This window comes from Lonchura striata, chromosome 3 (genome assembly GCF_046129695.1).
Source record: "Lonchura striata isolate bLonStr1 chromosome 3, bLonStr1.mat, whole genome shotgun sequence".
NCBI lineage: Eukaryota > Metazoa > Chordata > Aves > Passeriformes > Estrildidae > Lonchura > Lonchura striata.
This window is the reverse complement of record NC_134605.1, coordinates 50679415-50697462: the sequence shown is the minus strand read 5'-3', so window position 1 is coordinate 50697462 and position 18048 is coordinate 50679415. Positions and strand designations below refer to the sequence as shown.

General features: G+C 42.3%; 2 protein-coding genes across 2 annotated transcripts in view; one reads left to right on the top strand and one right to left on the bottom strand.

Moving 5' to 3' along the window:
* PEX7 (peroxisomal biogenesis factor 7) overlaps positions 1-5461 on the bottom strand; it is a 39702-nt gene extending 34241 nt beyond the window's left edge. The window contains exons 1-3 of the mRNA XM_021553076.3: positions 5321-5461; positions 3985-4042; positions 2345-2495 (exon numbers count right to left, since the gene is read on the bottom strand). Of these exons, the coding sequence (XP_021408751.1) occupies positions 2345-2495; positions 3985-4042; positions 5321-5444 (333 nt within the window). The 5' untranslated portion in view covers positions 5445-5461. The remainder of the gene's footprint in view (positions 1-2344; positions 2496-3984; positions 4043-5320) is intronic.
* Positions 5462-12367: 6906 nt separating this feature from the next.
* Positions 12368-18048, top strand: part of MAP3K5 (mitogen-activated protein kinase kinase kinase 5) — a 98730-nt gene continuing 93049 nt past the window's right edge. Inside the window, exon 1 of the mRNA XM_021553111.3 lies at positions 12368-13233. Coding sequence (XP_021408786.1) covers positions 12828-13233 — 406 coding nt within the window. The 5' untranslated portion in view covers positions 12368-12827. The remainder of the gene's footprint in view (positions 13234-18048) is intronic.

Sequence of the window (18048 nt, the reverse complement as noted above, 5' to 3'; positions counted from 1 at the left end):
GATTTTCCAGAGAGAAACAGATCTTTGGGAAACATGCACCCGTGTCACACAATCCACTTAACTGGTATTCAATACATTGTACTCGAGATGTATGAGATCTACTGCATGGATAAGGCAAAGCACACACAGGGCTCCCAGCTCACTCCCAAGCTATCAGCACGAGATCTGCAGAGCACTGTGCTGTGACACAGAGCTGAGCACATATGGCACACAGGGCTGGCCCTGCTCAGCGCTCTGCAGCTGCGGCAGAGGCAGCGGGACCTGGGAGAACTCTCCTTCGGGCAAGAATTACAAACAGAAAAGACAACAGGCTCGGGGAAAACAAGAGATCCTGTCCATTTGGCATGTGACAGGTCTTGGTAATAGGGACAGGATGAAAAGAAGACAGTGTGAATAACCCAGTAAGGTTTACTTTTGCTCTTCTTTTTTTTCTCATGCCATCCTCCAACATAAACTTATAGACACTTCAATGGAAGCTGTGTTGAGCAACTGGGAAAGACTAATAACACAGCATAAACCTTAGCTGTTAATTTTTTAGTGCTTTATCTTCAACCATAAAATAAATGAACCCTAGCTTATGCCTAAACAGCAGCAAGAAATGCCTCAGGCAAGATGAAAAAATGAAGGAAAAAAATATGTAAAAACACAAAAAATAGCTTAAAATAAATGTTCGCCCTCACTTTACAAGAAAAATTTAAGTCAAGCACTCTATTATGTCACAATCCAATGAGATTTTGTCAAAGCCAAAGTAAATGAGACTAATTTATTCATAAGATTCAGCAATTGGCTAGTGCTGGAATAAAACTCATCGCCCTTTGATAATGCAAATTCACTTTTAAATTAAAAATGCACTTTATTTTTGAGAAGGAACAATGTTCTCATTTAGAAAAAAAAGAGAAACAGATCCCTGTCAATCATGCATTAGAAATAATATAACATGCAGTGACAAAACTGCCATTAAAAAAGTCAGCCAGGGATTAAGGATTAGGAAGGTAGTGAGAACACTGTCAGCCACTGTTTGCCACAAATTGCTAGGTAAATTCCTTCTAAAATCTATCCTCTTAACACAAGTTCATAAAGAATCACTACAAACCTTTCATATCTCACAATAAACTCTCACTCAGCCCATGTTTCTTATACTGTCTTTCTGAGCACAGCTGAATGTGTCCACCTCCCATGCTACCAGCTCAGCTAAGACATAGACACAGAAATGTTTATTTCACAAACAACAGATGGTGTAACAGAACCAAATAAATTTACTGACACAATTTCAATGAAAAAATGACAGAAACAAACACTGCTTCACCTACAGTTTCTTTCTGTAACTACTTTCAGCCTTTGAACATTATCAAAATCCTGATCACAACTAGAAACTCAAAATTCTCAGTTTATACAGTAAGTGTATTAAACCGAAGTAGAAAAACCACAAAGAAGTAAGCTACAGAAGATGGGCTCTGGTGTAACTACAGTCACCCGACATTTAGATTTTTGCTTCATATCTGAAAAAAACTTGAGGTTTTTTGGGAATTAAATTGAATTTCCTCAAACAGTTTTTTGACTGCATATCTACTAGATTATTTTATTGAGATTGATGTCCTTTAGATAAAGTATAAGTAAAGTCAGTAAAATGCAAGCTGAAACTCATTGCATCTTAAGTTCAAAGACTTAATAGAAGTGAGTGAAAGGTTAGAAGGAAAGCTTAAAAAAAAAGGGAAGAAAAATCACTTTAGGGAAAATATATGTACTACAGTATAAATATCCTTAAAACTACGCAAATATATTAATGAACCTGAATATAATATTTTTCTCTACCCATACACCACTGCCCAAAGAAACTGAGATTTTAAGAAAATCAAATGCAACAGTATCAACCCAAGGCTAAAAAAGCCATACATGCTGTCCCAACATTTGACTGCTGTTACTGGAGTAGGATCTCACAGACACTAGGAGGGAAAAGGATAAGCAGATCTGAGTGCAACCCAGTTGCTAAGGATGAGCACAATGTGCATCACTCCACAACCTCAAGACTATGACTGATGTATCAGCTATCTGATTTAGACCCATCTTACAAGGCTCTCTAAAAATCACAGTGTGACTGCAGTAATTTCAAACATCACAATGATTACTTAGGCTGTAATTGTGTAATCAAGCAGCACTTACTACGGTGTATGAACATGCACAAGAATATGTACATCCACTTTATATTCAAGTTATTAATTCAAACCACAGACCCAAAAAAAGTTAGAAAACAACAAGCCACTTTTTATTGTAAGACTACAAATAAATATTTTAATTATTCAATCATAAGAGCATCCATTAAATTTTTTAAGTTGGCCTGATTTACCTCCAGAGTATGCTCCTTATAGACTTGCAGTGGACCTTTGGTTTTAGCCATATCCCAGATTTGCAGAGATCCATCTCCACTACAAGTGATCAACATGTTTTCATTATTCTCACTCCAGGTCACATCAAACAGTCCATCATTCCAGTCAAAGCTAAATTGGAAAAATGAAGATATTTGTCTGTGAGAAAACATGACATAAAAGTCTGAGCTAGTTCCATGCAAAGAAACTATTTATATCACCCTTTTTACCATTCTAAACAGCATTTTTATATATTTGAGTTTCAAGTGAATCTCCTCACTATTAATTTACTTGTTTGAATGTCAATTTCTACAACGTTATGCCAGAATAGATTAAGTTAAAGCATAAATGAGCCAAGGACCTTCCACACATGAAGAAGGAACTCTTATTCCAGTCTAGAACTTGCCATGCAAAGAGGTACAACACGCCTCAGTCTGATCTATGGTTTCTCCAGAATATAAGAGCACTTTGTTTCTAACAACTGTGGTAAAGAAAGAAATAAAGCTGTGTTGGGAGGGCCTTATCCAATTCACACCACTCTGAATCTCAGTCACAATGAAAACACAACAGAAATATAACAATGAATTTACTGAAGAACTCTACACCCCCTTGAAAATGCTTTCAACACACCAACAATTCACAATATGGTATCTGATGCCTTTTATTAGTTATTTTGCGACAGCTACTAATTACTGCAATATTATCTGATGGGAAAAACTGATTTCTTTATCTCCTTTTCACTGAAGGTTTAGCTAAGCTTAGGTCAAATTTGATGGCACTCTGCAGTAATGATCAGGTGCACATGGAACACTTTGATAAACAATACAGTCTGTGGGGTCAGGAACTGAAGAGGACCTTCTACCACAAAATAAGTGGAGTCACTGAAAACAGAAATGAACTGTACTAAACCAGAGTACTTAACAGAAGTAACAGAGTGTTGAACATCTTCAAAGAGTCTTATTTTATAATTATGAATCAAAAAAGGTTTCTCAGAATATGATTAACTATTTTTAAGCATTTTCATGTCAACCACCTTAATCTAAACAATCATTGTTTCAAGACTTTCCTTAAAAAAATTTAGGTTAATAATGAACAAGTATTAAACTCCTTCCTTTCTAACCTCTCTCCTCCTTCCATCCACAACAAAATCAATCTCCCTAAAACCCCTAGAAAATTGTATCTCCTAGGAAGGACCTCCACGACTTGATGTACCTTCCTGCTCTATTTTCAGTATAAATCAATCATAAGGGCATACATCTAGGTGTCAAGGCACTATTCCTAAAAAGCTAGAACTTATAATTTCAAGCTAGGGCAGAGAAGCTCCTCTTAATGTACATTGTCAGTTTTCTACAAAATAGTTTACACCATGGAAATGATGCAATGGTGCTAGCCAGATGATTTCCCATAACAAATTCGATGCAATGTAAACATAACTTTTGTATTGTATGTAAATACAAATACATTCATTTCTATGTAAATACAAAGACCTGCATTCAGTAGTTACTTCAGAATTTAAAAAATACTTTGTATTGCTAACAATAACCAAAAGTATTTCAGTTATGCCTGGTATTCACAAGTACAGAGTTTTTATCTTAGAAAATTAAAGATAAGCCTGTATTACCTCCTGAGCAGAACAATCCCAGCTTCGTTTTGTTCCAGCACTGCCAGAGTTCCACAACCTAAACCAGCAAAATGAAACAAAACATCACAACTAGTTCCCCAATGCCAAAGGAAACTGGGGTAGTTCTGAAGTAGCTTCAGCGTGCAAAAACAAAGGGCACATGAACTTTAAGAGGCCTAACAATTACTTGCATAATTAAACATCTTGTCTTTAAAATTAATTTACATCACATTGTTCTGGTTTGATTTTGGGGGTTTTGGTGCTTCTTTTGTTGGGATTTTCTTGTGGTTTTTTGTTTGTTTGTTCTGTTTGTGTTTTTTACTGCAGTATATCTGTAGGTGAGGTTGGAAAAGACTTGCTTATAAAGCATAAAAGTGCATTTTCCCCATGGCCTCACATGACAGACATACCAACACAGAGTTGCTTTTGTCTTTTTGATAACACAGCAGACCAAACACTTTTTTCATCCCTTCCTGAATACAGTAATACAAACACAGCTCACCATAAACTAAATAAACAATTAAATTCTGATAAAATGCACATCAGTTCTGCTTCCTCATCTGATGAGGATATTGTTAAAGTAATTCTACACTTGGATTTTTTAAAAAATTAATATTTTGGAGTATCACCGGAAATGAAAAATATGCCAGTACTGAAAGACGCTCAGCTTGGCTCTTTCAAGAGACCACAGGGTCACTAGGGCCTGCCTGGACACTCGGGGACTAAGACAAAAACAGCTGAAGGCACAGAAACACAGAGATAGCTGAGCTGGAAAGGACCATCAGGGCCGAGTCCAGCTCCCGGCCCTGCACAGCACCATCCCAAAGAGTCACGTCCGAGAGCATCCTCCAAACACCTGCGCTTCTGTCCGACTTGGTGCTGTGACCACCTCCCTGGGGAGCCTGTTCCAGCGCCCAACCGCCCTCGGGATGGAGAACCTTTTCCTGGTATCCAACCTAAACCTCCCCTGACACAACTTCAGGCTATTCCCTCCAGTTCTGTCACCGGAGAAAGTTATCTTCGGACATTTTATTCACTGTGTACGCCTTTACATTTACTGTCGACCCTATCAAGTGAGCGGGTGCGCTGCGAGAAGCACCAGGGCAGCAGCGGGTTGGGAAGAGGCGATGCCGGCGGGCTGCGGAGGGCAAGGAGCAGCTCCCGCGGCACCCCCGGCACAGGCTCCGTCTCAGGGCAAAGCAAACGCAGCGGAAAGGGAAGTCGTCCCCAGACGCTTTGGCATTTGACAGACACCGTCTGTCCTTCCGCACACCCGCGTTTCCAGCCTCCTCCTCAGCCGGGCTCCCGGTCACCCCCGCCGCGCCGCCCCCCGCACCTGCCATGCCGTAGTACTGCGCGGCGGCGCAGGCCACGCGCCCCGGGCAGTATGGCGAGAACTCCACCGCGTACCCGTGCAGCCCGGGCAGCCGCAGGGCGCCCGCGCCCGCCGCCGTGCCCATGGCCCCCGCCCGGGCCTCCGCCGAGCCGCGGAGGAGCCGCGGAGGAGCCGCGGAGCAGCCGCCGCGCCCCGGCCCCGGCGGAAGCGCCCGCCCGCCGGGCGGTGCCGGGGCCGCGGCGCAGCCACCGCCATCTTTGGCCATGGCAGGGGCGGCCCGCGCGGCGGGCGGGGAGCGCCGGGCTCGGAACGGCCTTCCCGCCAAAGCCAGAAACGATCCGCGCTTTTATTCGCCACGCAGGACATAGGCCGGCTCGGTGTGTGTGCACCAGCTCGAATGCATGAGATGTTTCAGTCATAAGGATGTGCGTTAGCTTTCATTTTTCCTTTTAAAAAACACCTTCTAAGCTTTTCATTCTCCTAATTTCTTTAATAGATCTGCATATTTTATCATTCTTCTCAGTATGCAATTGGGTTTTATGGAAGTCTTTTTATGAATAAACTTCTTAACACCCGTGACAACTTCTGTTTAAGTCACTGGGAATTTTGCCTTTGAAAGGAAGAGGTGGGCAGGTGATTAGCAAGCTTAGAAAATTAGTAGCAGAGCAGCAGCTGCAGCTTTTGCCATACTACATCCTATGTATATATCTGTATCTATGTCCCTTAAAATACAGACACTGAGATTATTCCCGTTGGACACACAGCACCCTAATTAGTCACAATGACCCATCTTGTTTAAAGATAAAAATGCAAAAGTATCATTTTACACTTTCAGAAATTACAGCAAAGGTAAATTAGATTATTTAATCACAGATACCTCATGAACTTGGACCATAGTTATGTAGTCCCGCTACCTAGCCTTATATTTAAAACTAAAATGCAAAAGTATCATTTTACACTTTCAGAAATTACAGCAAAGGTAAATTAGATTATTTAATCACAGATACCTCATTAACTTGGACCACAGTTATGTAGCCCCGCTACCTAGCCTTATATTTAAAACTAAACCTTTACTACAAAGTCTATTGTAAAGCCACAAAAATATTCATTTGCTTAAACTGGCACTCATATGCAGAATTAGGCGGTTGTACTAATTCTTCAATCTTGTAATAAAAATGAAAACAAGTATATTTATTAAATAGCCTCCAGGATTTTAGAATAAAATCAGTTCAGTGCAAGTGAAGCTAAATTTAATGTATCCTTTGGATTACTACAGCAGTTCTCAAAGCCTCATAACTGGCAATTTACAGGCTGCATTTATTGACATCATGTGAGATCAGATTTTTTTAACCCTGAGGCAAAGGAATACCTTACAGAATTGGCTGCTCCGGGCCAAATTCAACCAATTTTAGCTTCTGTGGAATCTTCTTACATCAATTTTTCTTTTAAAAATGCAAGTTACAGGACAGTTTTCTGATCAAGTGTTTTTAAATTAATTGCCCTTTGTGACTGGAATGTCAGTAGCAATTCTTGAAAAGACACAAGGCCACCACAGGGGTACAGTAAGCAAATTTGGACATTGCCATTTACAAGGTGTCAGGGAGTCAGATGCTTAATGGTGTAAAGTGCCGTTACTCTATAGACAATTTATCACTGAATTGGAACAGTTTCATCAAGTGCATTTTTTCCAAGCTGGTAGATCTTTCGTAATGAGTGAAATTCTCGAAAGAGGTTATACAAGCAGGAACCAGTTCTTATCAGTGGCCCAGCTTTATTTTAAAGACACAATTAAAAGAATTTTCATAGACATAAATATCAAGAAGTGGATAAAAGGTTACAAGGAAGTCCAGAGAGAAGGACTAGTTCTCAAACATTTTTTTCACAGATAAACTTGTGAATTCTGGTTTTGAAGATCCAGGAAGTAGAAAGCAAAATAGTATGGTCAGTGAAAGTATTTGAACAGGATGGTTTCAAGCTAGAATAACGACAAAAGAAACAAAAGCTATTTTACAGGCAAAGAGAGTAGGTCCCAACAAACGAAGTTGCTAAACACGACTCTATTTCCTCCTCAGCCTCTGAGCAGCTGAGTAAATTCAAGAAATATGAAGGACCACCAATCATAGCAGCATTTTACATGCAGCTACTGAAACCAAATGATCTACCAGCCAACTCCTTTCAGCTAACACCAAATCACAGAATCACAGAATTAATTAAATTGGAAAAGACTTCTGAGATCACTGAGCGCAACCTATGCCTGAGCACCACCATGTCGACTTGACCATGGCACTCAGTGCCGCATCCAGGCTTTTCTTACCTACCTCCAGGGACAGTGATGCCACCACCTCCACTGGCAGCATATTCCAATGTTTGATCACCCTTTCTGTGAAGAAATCCTTCCTAATATCTGGCCTAAACCTCCTGGACTCAGTTTGAGGCCATTTCCTCCCGTCCTGTCAAAAGTTGAAGGGGAGGAGAGCCTGACCCCTACCTGCCTACACCCTCCTTTCAAGGCGCTGTAGAAGTCGATATGGTCATCCCTGAGCCTCCTCATCTCCATGGTGAACACCCCCAGCTCCTTCAGTTGCTCCTCATCAGACTTGTGTTTCAGAGCCTTCACCACCTTTGTTGTCCTTCTCCGGACTTGCTCCAGCACCTCAAGGTCTGTCGTGAACTGAGGGGGCCCCGAACTGGACACAAGACCTGAGGTGTGGCCTCACCAGCCCAGAGGGAGAATCCAGCCAGATTCTTCCAAACAGACGGATCCTGCATGCAGCAGTAGATGGCAGCCATGTTCCACGCAAAAAAAAAAAAAAGAGTCCTCAGTTGAAGGAAAAAAATCCCCAACTACACTGAAATTCAAAACACAATATAATTCCAATTAAAAACGGGAAAGTTGCGTAGTATGCAGTTTTCAGCTAGCTTTATGCAGCTGTCACTTCTCTATGCTCTGCTCGCAGAAGTACCCTCCTCGTTAGCATTAGAGTAAGTGTTTGGGATCCTTACTGCAGTATCTCCACCCTTTCAGACCCAAGAGCTCTGCTCTGTTACAAACACGTCTCTCATTTCCTCAGCTTGCTAGCTGACAGCCAGTTTAGGTGTGAGCTGAGCTGGCAACCATCATTGCTGTGTGCACAAATCCTTCCAAAACCCTTGATGGTCATCAGGAACAGTAATCAGAAGGGCTCGAGTCCAAGAGTTTGAACAACTTATAAGAAGAGCTTTTCTACCAGAGAAGGTAGAATGTGAGCTATTTCCTCATGTGCAAGGGCAGGTAGCTTAAAACACTGAAAATATTCAAGGAGAGCAGTTAATTTTTGTCTGTCTTTTAAACTATTGAACCATTCCCTAGGCTCCATGCCATCAAGATTTTCTTCCACAAGTGAATGCTTATTGACCGATAGAAGCATAGAGATGTTTCCAGTTGAAATCTTCATATCATCATAAAGCTGAATGTGTTGCAGCTTTAGAAAAAGCATTTAGAATCCCAAGGTTCATTTAAGATTGAAGAACTGGCAACATTGAAAATAAATAAATAAAAACAACCAATGGGATTGCAGTAAGGAATGCAAAGGGAAAAGACTCCCCTTATATGTCTAAACTGAGGGTTATGGCATTTGGAAGGAAGAGGCAGTTAGCATGGAGGTTTTCTGGAAGTTCAAAAGAATAAAAGAAGCAAGAGGAGGGAAAGACACTGGAGCAAATGAAGATTTAGACATGGAGATTTAGAAAGAAATGTGAGAATTATGAGGAAAGAGTATGAAGCAAGAACAGCACACAATCTTCACCATTCTCACAAGAAAAGGGCTACAAGGAAGATCCTGACTGGTGAAATATCCATCCCTGATGATGTATCCACATTGTTCGGTCAGGTTTTGCTGGCTGCCTCCCATATGCACCATGCTGTAATTTGGTAAGCAGATTCCCCATGTTATTCCTATTCCATGATCAGCTGCATCCCTACACAATGGCCACCAGTCTCTATTTACCTTCTGCCCGCACTTAAATATTGTTTTAGATGTTCAGTGTGACTATAAGTGTACCTTTTCTTAAAGACTGGCAGCTGCCTGCCTCAAAATACTGCCTTCTCCCTGCTGAACTTAGAAGTTACTTCTCATTGTCTATAGTGATATACTTAGTCTAATTTTTTTGATAGCTTTTAGAAACAAGGTTTTCTAATTTCAGTTTAACCATTTCTAGTACTTGTGAGAGTTTTGGCCTAAAGGTTACAAATATTGCATTAACTTATGTACTTTTAATATCTCATTCAAATTTCTATATCTCCAAGTTTCTTAAAATTCTTTTGGGTTTTTTTAGACACTCATAACTGAAGGATGCTGGACTCCTGAAAACTTTTTCCTGTTTATCAGTGAAGAATTTACAGTGAATTTCCAATCTCTCACTCCTATGTTATCCTGTAGTTAAATAAGACGTCCTTAAAGGATTGATGAAATTTCACATCCATTTTAAACCCAGTATTTGTGGCGATAAATTTCAGTTTATTTTATTAATTGTATCCACATTAGTGTAAACATTCAAAATGAAGATTTGTCTAAAATAATTTTTCTGCCTCTACTGGACATGGATGGCCACAATACATGAAAAATATAGATTGGACAGAGTTATATTTAGATTTAATCTCTATAAATCGGGATACATTTGAATTGTCTTTTTTTGTTTTGGACCTTGTTTATACTAGTTGGATCAGCTAAATCAAGCCTGGGATATTTGTCATGTGCTCTTTGTAACTCATCAACTATTGCATTTATATTTGCAACTAATAAAGTTGGCAAACTCTTGGATGTTAAAATTATAATTATGGTTAATACCAGAGGTAAATGATTTTTAGCTGTAGAAATATATAACAAAGAGAAGGTTGTTATTTCAACAAGTCTACAGCCACCTGGTTGTTCCAAGTTTTTCTCTGTTTTGTCTCTGAAAAAAACAGAGCTGGAACAGGATGGTACTGAATCATGATTATATACAAACCATCTGGTGTTAAAGATGTTAATTTCACAGCCCTTGAGAAACAAGTGAACAAGGTAAGAGTACTTCTGATAACAAATGGGCTGTTACTTCAGTTTTTAAAAAGTCCTTGGAATTATCTCCTAATCAAAAATGAAAACAAAAGATGTCCTAAATGCCTGTTGTTCATTTCAGAGAGCGAACAGATTAAAATATATATTTTCACTTTATAAAACCATCAGCAACTTGTTACTCAACAGTATTTTGATTTTTTTCCCAGTTTAGCGCTCAACGTCACACATAGCCAAATCAGTAGAAAAAGTGCCTTGTATTTGGAACAGACATGGTGCTAATAATGAAGCAAGCCTCACAAGTCAGTAATGCTAAGTGGAATAGCATGCTTCTTCCGTCTCCTTTCAGTCCATGACTTCCTTCTGCACTTGACAAACACAGGCTGTTCTTGAGAACAACAGAGACATATTGTTCTTGCTTCCTGTAAGGTGATGTAAGTGCAATGTTGAATGGATTAACACCAATTCTGCATTTTATGTAAAACATCATAATTTAGAAAAACACTTTGCCATTCAGACTGTGGCAAGAAACAATAACCTACTGTATCTGGCAGATGAGCAAATATTAACTTTTCCCTGTAAATTAGTCTTTAGTTTGCTTGTCATCTTCCCACCCCATTTACTGATTTCTTATCAGCAGAAGTAAATGCCAAGCATATCTTGTTGAAAAGGGGACTGCTCAATGCAAAAGCAAACAGAGCTACTGAAGCTACTGCAGTGAGTAATTTTTCTAATTATTCCAGAATTGATCTACAGAAGTAATGGAAAACAATGATACAGGAGAAGGCTTTGTGCCAACAAGTGGATTAGTCTTAACATCAATTTTAACAGGATGGGACCCATTGATATAACATATAAACAAAGCTAATAAATGCTGGTTTTTCTTCTCTCTTGTACCCATTTAATATAAGCCCTTAAAAAAGGACATTTGAAAAATCATCCAGTTTTACAGTATTTATACCCAAAACCAGACTGCTGAAGTCTCAACATTATTTCCTTTCCCAATCCATTTTGAATTCCCCAGATATTCAGCCTTGTACTGCAAACAATCTGAACTTGTAGGGCATCTTTTCTTCGAATTAAGGACTATTTCTAATACCAAAAGATCTTGTCCTCTGCTAGGTGCTATACTATACACAGCACAGTTTTTGGCTATATGCTGCTTAGTGCTATTAGTTTCCTTCTCTGTGAATTAATGTTTTTGATAATTACCAAGCTTTCAAGTATTCTTGACAAGTAAATTGCAGGTGAATGCAAGAAACCGACATATTTAATCAACATACAGGGGTAGTTTTCCAGTTTCCGAGTGCAGCGCTTGCAAAAGAATAAGGCTGGTCCTGCTCAAAGCAGCCATAAACCCTTCAGTGAACTTGAAGCCGTTCGGGAACACAGAGCGAGGCAGGTTCAGGCGGCGGATAATAGCAGACGGCAAAGGCTAATGATTAGTCAGTCCTGACACTGCTCTCAACTCACTGCAAACACTCAAAGCATTTACTCCTGACAAGCTAGTTAGAGTACGTGTGCCATCAAAAACAAACAAGAAAAGCAGGAAATTATAAAAATCCCTTTAGCAGGACCAGGTTCAACGCACAGGGAGGACCTGGCTTCTTGCAAACACAGGCTCCTTCAGTGAACATCGCTGAAGGCTCCGGGGCGCACAGGGCCCCCGCCGTTTCAGCAGCGGGGAGGCGCACCCTGACTCCACAGATTTGAAGCGCGACCGTGGGCTCGTGTTAGGGGACAGCATATTACAAAATAAAGCCCCGCAGGAGACGGCAGGGCCGCCCCGGTCCTCTCCAACAGCCCGCACCCCGTTCCCTCCCGTGGCGCCCCGACGAGCAGGGGTGACCGAGCCGGGACTTCCCAAGAAGAGCGGCGTCCTTCCAGGCTGACAAGCCCGTGAGGACACGACACGACTCCCCTTCCTCGAGAGCTCCCACTCGGGACGCGGCCAGAACGCTGAGCACGGGGGCGGAAAAGGTTATTTCTGCCCGGAGGCGGGGCCGGAGGAGGTGCCCGGTGCTGGGGCCGCCCCAGCCCGCGCTGCCAGTGGCTCCGCAGCTGTCGCTCGGCTGGAGCTGGGGCGCCGGAGAGCGATCCCACAAGTGGTTTATCCCCGCGGCCGAGGAATTTCGTCCAAGGAGTACAGCGGCCGGAGGACGAGCGGAGTGTCGGGGGTGGCAGGAGAAGGAGGCCGGGCTGCCGGGGGTCGGCGCGCCGGGTAGTCCCTGCAGGTGCGGAGGAGAAGGGAGCGGCGCGTCATGGTGCCGGTGGCAGGCACGGAGGGAGGCTGTGCTCATCTCCCTGTCTCCGACAGCCTTCGCTAGCGCCCGAGTGGGAATCCCTCGCTTCAGCCCGTTCGCCTCTCCCCTCCAGCAGCTCAGCGGGACCGCTCCGGGGCGGGCGGCGCATTATGGCATCCGCCTAACCCCGGCCAGCGCAACAGAGCCCGGGGCTGCTCTTTCACCGCCGGGATGAACGACAGCAGCGAGGGGATCGTCAGCCTGCCGGTGCCCGGCCCGCCCGGCGGCGGGACGCCCTGCGAGGAGGTACTCGGCAGGAGAGCGCCCGGGGCCGACGCGGGCGCCCGCAGCCTCCCGCCCGACTTGGCTGCGCCGCCGCCCGCCGCTGTCTGGGCTGAGGACGCCGCCGCCGCCGCCTGCCCGAGCACCGCGGCGCGGGCCAAGGGTGGCGGCCGGCGGACCGCGGTCACCTACGTGATCAACGAGGCGAGCCAGGGCCCGCTGCTGGCGGCGGAGAGCGGCGCCCTGCAGAGCCTGCGGGAGGCGTGCGAGGCGGTGGGGGCCGCGCTGGAGACCCTGCACTTCGGCAAGCTGGACTTCGGCGAGACGGCGGTGCTGGACCGCTTCTATAACGCAGGTGAGGACTGCCCGGCTGGGGCTGACCATCGCCGCCGCGGGACCCGCTCGGCCAGGGCTCGCCGTCGCCGCCCCGGGTTCACCGCGGGGCGGCGGGAGCAGCTCCGGTCACCGACTCCTCCGGGGGCCGAGCCCCCGGTGCCCCCGCGGCCCCCGGCTGTAGTGACACCCCCGGGTGGCCACGGCGGGTACCTGGGGAGGCAAAAGTGCGCCAGAGCCCACTCTTATCCCCCGTGCTAATGAAGAAGAAACTCTTAGGTCAGCGAGCGTGCTGTGAATCAGTGCTGGTGGCTGCCACCGGCAGGTTAAACGCTCCCGGGCTGTTTTCTCTCGGTTTCCTAACAGAGTGCGGGGATGCGAACTTGGACTAATACGATGAGTGCGGGCTGAAACAGACAGGAGCTGCGAGGCCATGGGAGCTTTGAAAAGCAGATTTGACACCAGATGCATAGGGACAATTTCTTAGTGCTGACACGGCAACTGGGACGCTCCATGTGTTTGTGGTTGAAAGTTTGTGCTTTTGATATTGATTGCATATAATACATATGATGGATGCTTTTGAACAAAAAGCTGCGCACACTGATCAGGTTAGTTGGCAAGAGTACCCAGGGCTGCATGCTCTCACCCCAGTTTGCCAGCTGCATGGCAATAAAAGTACAGCACCTTTATTTGAAGTGTGGTGGCCTGATGTTCTGTGTTACGATGTACATGGCCCCGTTTGTAAAAATAATAACTAAAACTTTTCCCCATCTGCTTATCTTACCGACAGATACATAGTGTGAATGTAGAATAAAAAACACCCCTGCTTGCCAGATTTTCAAAGACTTCATACAACTAAGTTTATAGTACTTAATTAATGGCTTTATGCTTTTAAAAAGATCAGAAGCAGGACATTGACCTGACCAGCAATTTTAAGTTTAATGTGTGATGTGGCTTTGGTGTGTATGAAATACATGCTAAAAAGAAGTATTCAACGAGTTTTGTCAGATACTGTCATTTCCTCTCCTGGGAAGGGGTGAAGAAAAAGGGAAAGCAAACTCAAACAAACAAAAACCTCCTGGCAGTATTGTAACCAGTTCTCACAAAAGGCTTTTCATGCATATACCTGTCGCCTCTTTGAAACTTTGCAAGCTTTGCCTCATGGACTGCTATCAGTTCAGTGAAATGGGAAATTCTTAAGTGTGCACTTACAGCTTATTAGTTTTGCCCCATGCAGTGCTATTTCCTTAAAAGTAACAATTCTCAGAAGTCAGAGGGGCTGTCCTCACAGGTGGAAATAGGAAGGCCACAGAGTTTCATTATAGAATTTTTATGCTCTGCATTCAGCTTGGAGAGATTTCAAGCACCCTGACATCTCTTCATTCCAGAGCAGGTGAAACCTGAGAGTCTTGTGGTTCTGTTGTGGAAGCTGTTGCATAGTGAGGCTTAGGAAGTTGAATTATCCGTGATGTTTTTGTGCCTCTTATGTTGGTTAATTTTTAGACTCTGAGCTTTTCAATAGGCGGGGTCTTGATAGTTCATGGACGCTTTTCTTGTAATGGGAGATTTGACTTGAAGTGGGCCCCTTTTAATTCTGGCAGTAGGCGTCTGTCTGGCTTATAGTGCTACATAACTGCATGCTTATGTAATATAATTTGCTTATTTCAATGGCTTTTCAGCAAACTGTAAATGTGAAAATATTACTTTTTCTTTTGTCCTCTTTGGCTGGAACTTAATGGAACTGTTGCAAACCAGAAAAAGTACTTTGTCATTCTGCTTTAGTAGTGAAGTCCATAAACATGTAAAGAACTAGGAGAGTTCATCACCTCCAGTGCCTGGACTGAAGAGAGCTAGATGTAGTTGTTTGTGTCTGCTCCACATATACTCTGTACTGTCTGAGCTGACCAGTGATAAACTAGCTGCAATCTCAAAAGCTGTGTTATGCTGCTGTTCTTAGGTCAAGAGGGATCTGTGGATTTTCATACTTGTTTCTTTATCCCTGTTGCACTTTCTACAGTCTTTCTGTTTTTAGGAATTACTTGTTCTCCAAAAGCTTTAAAATAGTGAAAAAATCTCTCTCAGATTGGGCACGACATTAAAGAGTAGAAGCTGTGTGGTAGAAGAATGCAAATTTGGAACAGTGTAGGGAGCAAAACTGAAATGGCCACAGAGTGTAGCTTTTGTGCAGATTTTTTTTTACCTGCTTTAACATGCTGGTGGGACAGCGCATTTGTAGGTAACCTAAACTCCTTCTCTCTTACCCTTCTTGTCCTCTTTTGCTGTATGCCTTCAGTGATCAAAGATGATATTAGTAATAATAATAATAAAGAATATCTGCACAGTATGTTATTTTTAAAATAGTGTATTAAAATAGCACAGCATGAGTAAAAATGAATAAAATTTCAGGAAAGTGCTTTCAAATTATGTGATAGTTAAGTGGTCATATTCAGGGTATGAAGTCCTCCTGGATTCATTGTAAAGGCCAGCTAATTTACAAGAATAAGGAATGATGTGATTTCATCAAGGTTTGGAAAATCAAACTTATAACTGTGTTTGTATGAAGCAAAACAAAACCTTAAACCTCTCAACTCTAGTAATGTAGTAAATTAACTGTGATTTATGAGGATAGACCTGCAGTATAACCTACCTGTACATCATTAAGGCTTCCCTTTTTAGTGTCATGTTTTTTGCTTTGTATAACAGTCTGATGTCTTGGTGGTTTCTGATGTATGTTTGCTTCATGCCTTTCACTGCTTAAAAAAAAAAAGCACTTGAAGGAGTATTAACTAAAATATCTTAGATGAAAATACTCATCATCCGCTCTAAATGTAGATTAGCCTACTAATAATCTCCTGCCAGCTTCAGTCAACTATGGCCCTTAAATGCTGAGACATAATTAGCAATGCATATTTAGTGAGTAGGTGTCAGCTATGCATAATTGAACCATGCATGAACCAAATATTGAAAATGAGCCTAGTCTAGCATTTCTGATTGCATGGCTTAAATTCCACTTGATTTCAGAAAAAAAAAAATTAAAAATTGTTTCTTTAAAACCAAATGTCAAATGACCCCTGGAAACCGTTGTAGCAGTATCTGACAAAAACAGAGATTTCCATATTTATCACATTTTCTTCCACTTAAAGAGAGGAAAATGTAGTTCAATTTCTTGCAAAACTTGATGTGTATGGATTTAATCAGCTGTCTTAAGGGCTCTTTTTTCCTTTGTAAAGAGAATAGCTGGAGTTTGGTTGTTTTTTTTTTTCTTTTGTATCCAATAATTTTAAGCTGCTGCAGATGAATTACAGATAAATTCTAAATTTAATTTCTAGTCTCTTCAGGAATATTGTAAGAGTTGGACAATTAGAGATATGCCAAAATGTATCTGAGGCAGCATTCTACAGTGCAGTAGATAATCATGGTATTTTAAAAGTCACTGAAGCCACTGATATTTGTAATTAAATATTAAATTTTAATGGCTAGATCTGCATATCCTGTTGATTTTTCTTTAATTACTCAGTTTCTTTTGGAAACAGCCATAAATGGGTGTAAAGTACTTAGAGTTTGTTTGGCTTAGATAGGGATTTTTTTTTCTTTTTTCTTTTGCCCTATTTTTTTTTTTTTTTTTTTTTTGGTAAATGAAATTGGAATGATTTTCTTTCTGAGGAGATCTTTACATAGTCACTTTGTATTAGTAAGTGCATCAAGGACTGGAAAAACAAAATAGGTAAAAGTATGGTAAAAGGAAAAGAAAGACTCAGGAATTCAGTAATCTGAATGAAGTCAGCTCTTCATGGGAGGGAGGTGAAATGAACAGGGTTTATGCCTTTATTAATGTTTATCTCTTTATTAAAAATTAGCTGCGCAGGGGGCCCGACACAGAGCTCGCCCCTTCTGTTGTAGCTTTTTCAGTAGCCGAAGGGTGAGGAGGTGTGCAGTCTGTTGCTGAAATCCCCAGCAACAGCTGTCCCCGCTCCTTTCCTGGTGGTAACCCCAGGAATATCTGCCTCTTTGTTCCTGCTTCCCTCACCCCACTCTAGTCTTCTGTAGGTGATGGTGACAGGTCAAATGTCGATTGGGGGATGTGTTTTCCTCTTCCTCAGCCAGCGTACTGTACCTGTCCAGGCCCCTCTACTGTGTTTAGTTCTCCATTTAGGGTGTCCTTATCCCCCAAAACACGCTCCCATGGTTCCATGGGTTTCCCTATTTGCATCTTAGTCCTAGAATGGCATCGTGGCTGGAGGGGGCTAGGTGATCTCCAGGTAGTTTAGAGAAAACAAACAGAGCAATTAGTTAATGAACATTTCAATATCAGTACTTAACTAGAGCTAGCAACTGTTCCAGTGTTGCCTTGGGAACCAAGAAAGCCCTGTACACCCCGAGACCCTGGGGGCATTGGGAACTTTGTTCATTATGGGAGGTACTCTAAGTCAAGGTAATTTCTTCACAAATGTTTTTAGAAGCAGACAGGGGTGTGTATGGTAGCTTGCTAGATGCAAAATATTGTGCATTCTGACTCTTAAACACAGTCTCAGGAGGGATTGGTGAAATATAAGAGAGATCACACAGTTACTGAGGAGGATATGGGTTTTCTAATCTGTGCAGTCACTTGTTTAGGTTGGTTCTCAAGATAAACTATGCTTTTCATATAAAACTCCTTCTAACTTTAACATTGTCTTATAATGGGGAATTTCAATTTCATTAGCTTCTTATGCTCAAGTTTCATCCATCAATGGCCCTTAGGATAGAAGCATTTTCTACTAACACTGCTGTGTGAGTCCATTGAGATAATTCTCCAGAAAAGCAATGATCAACTAAAATACAGTTCATCAAATGAAAG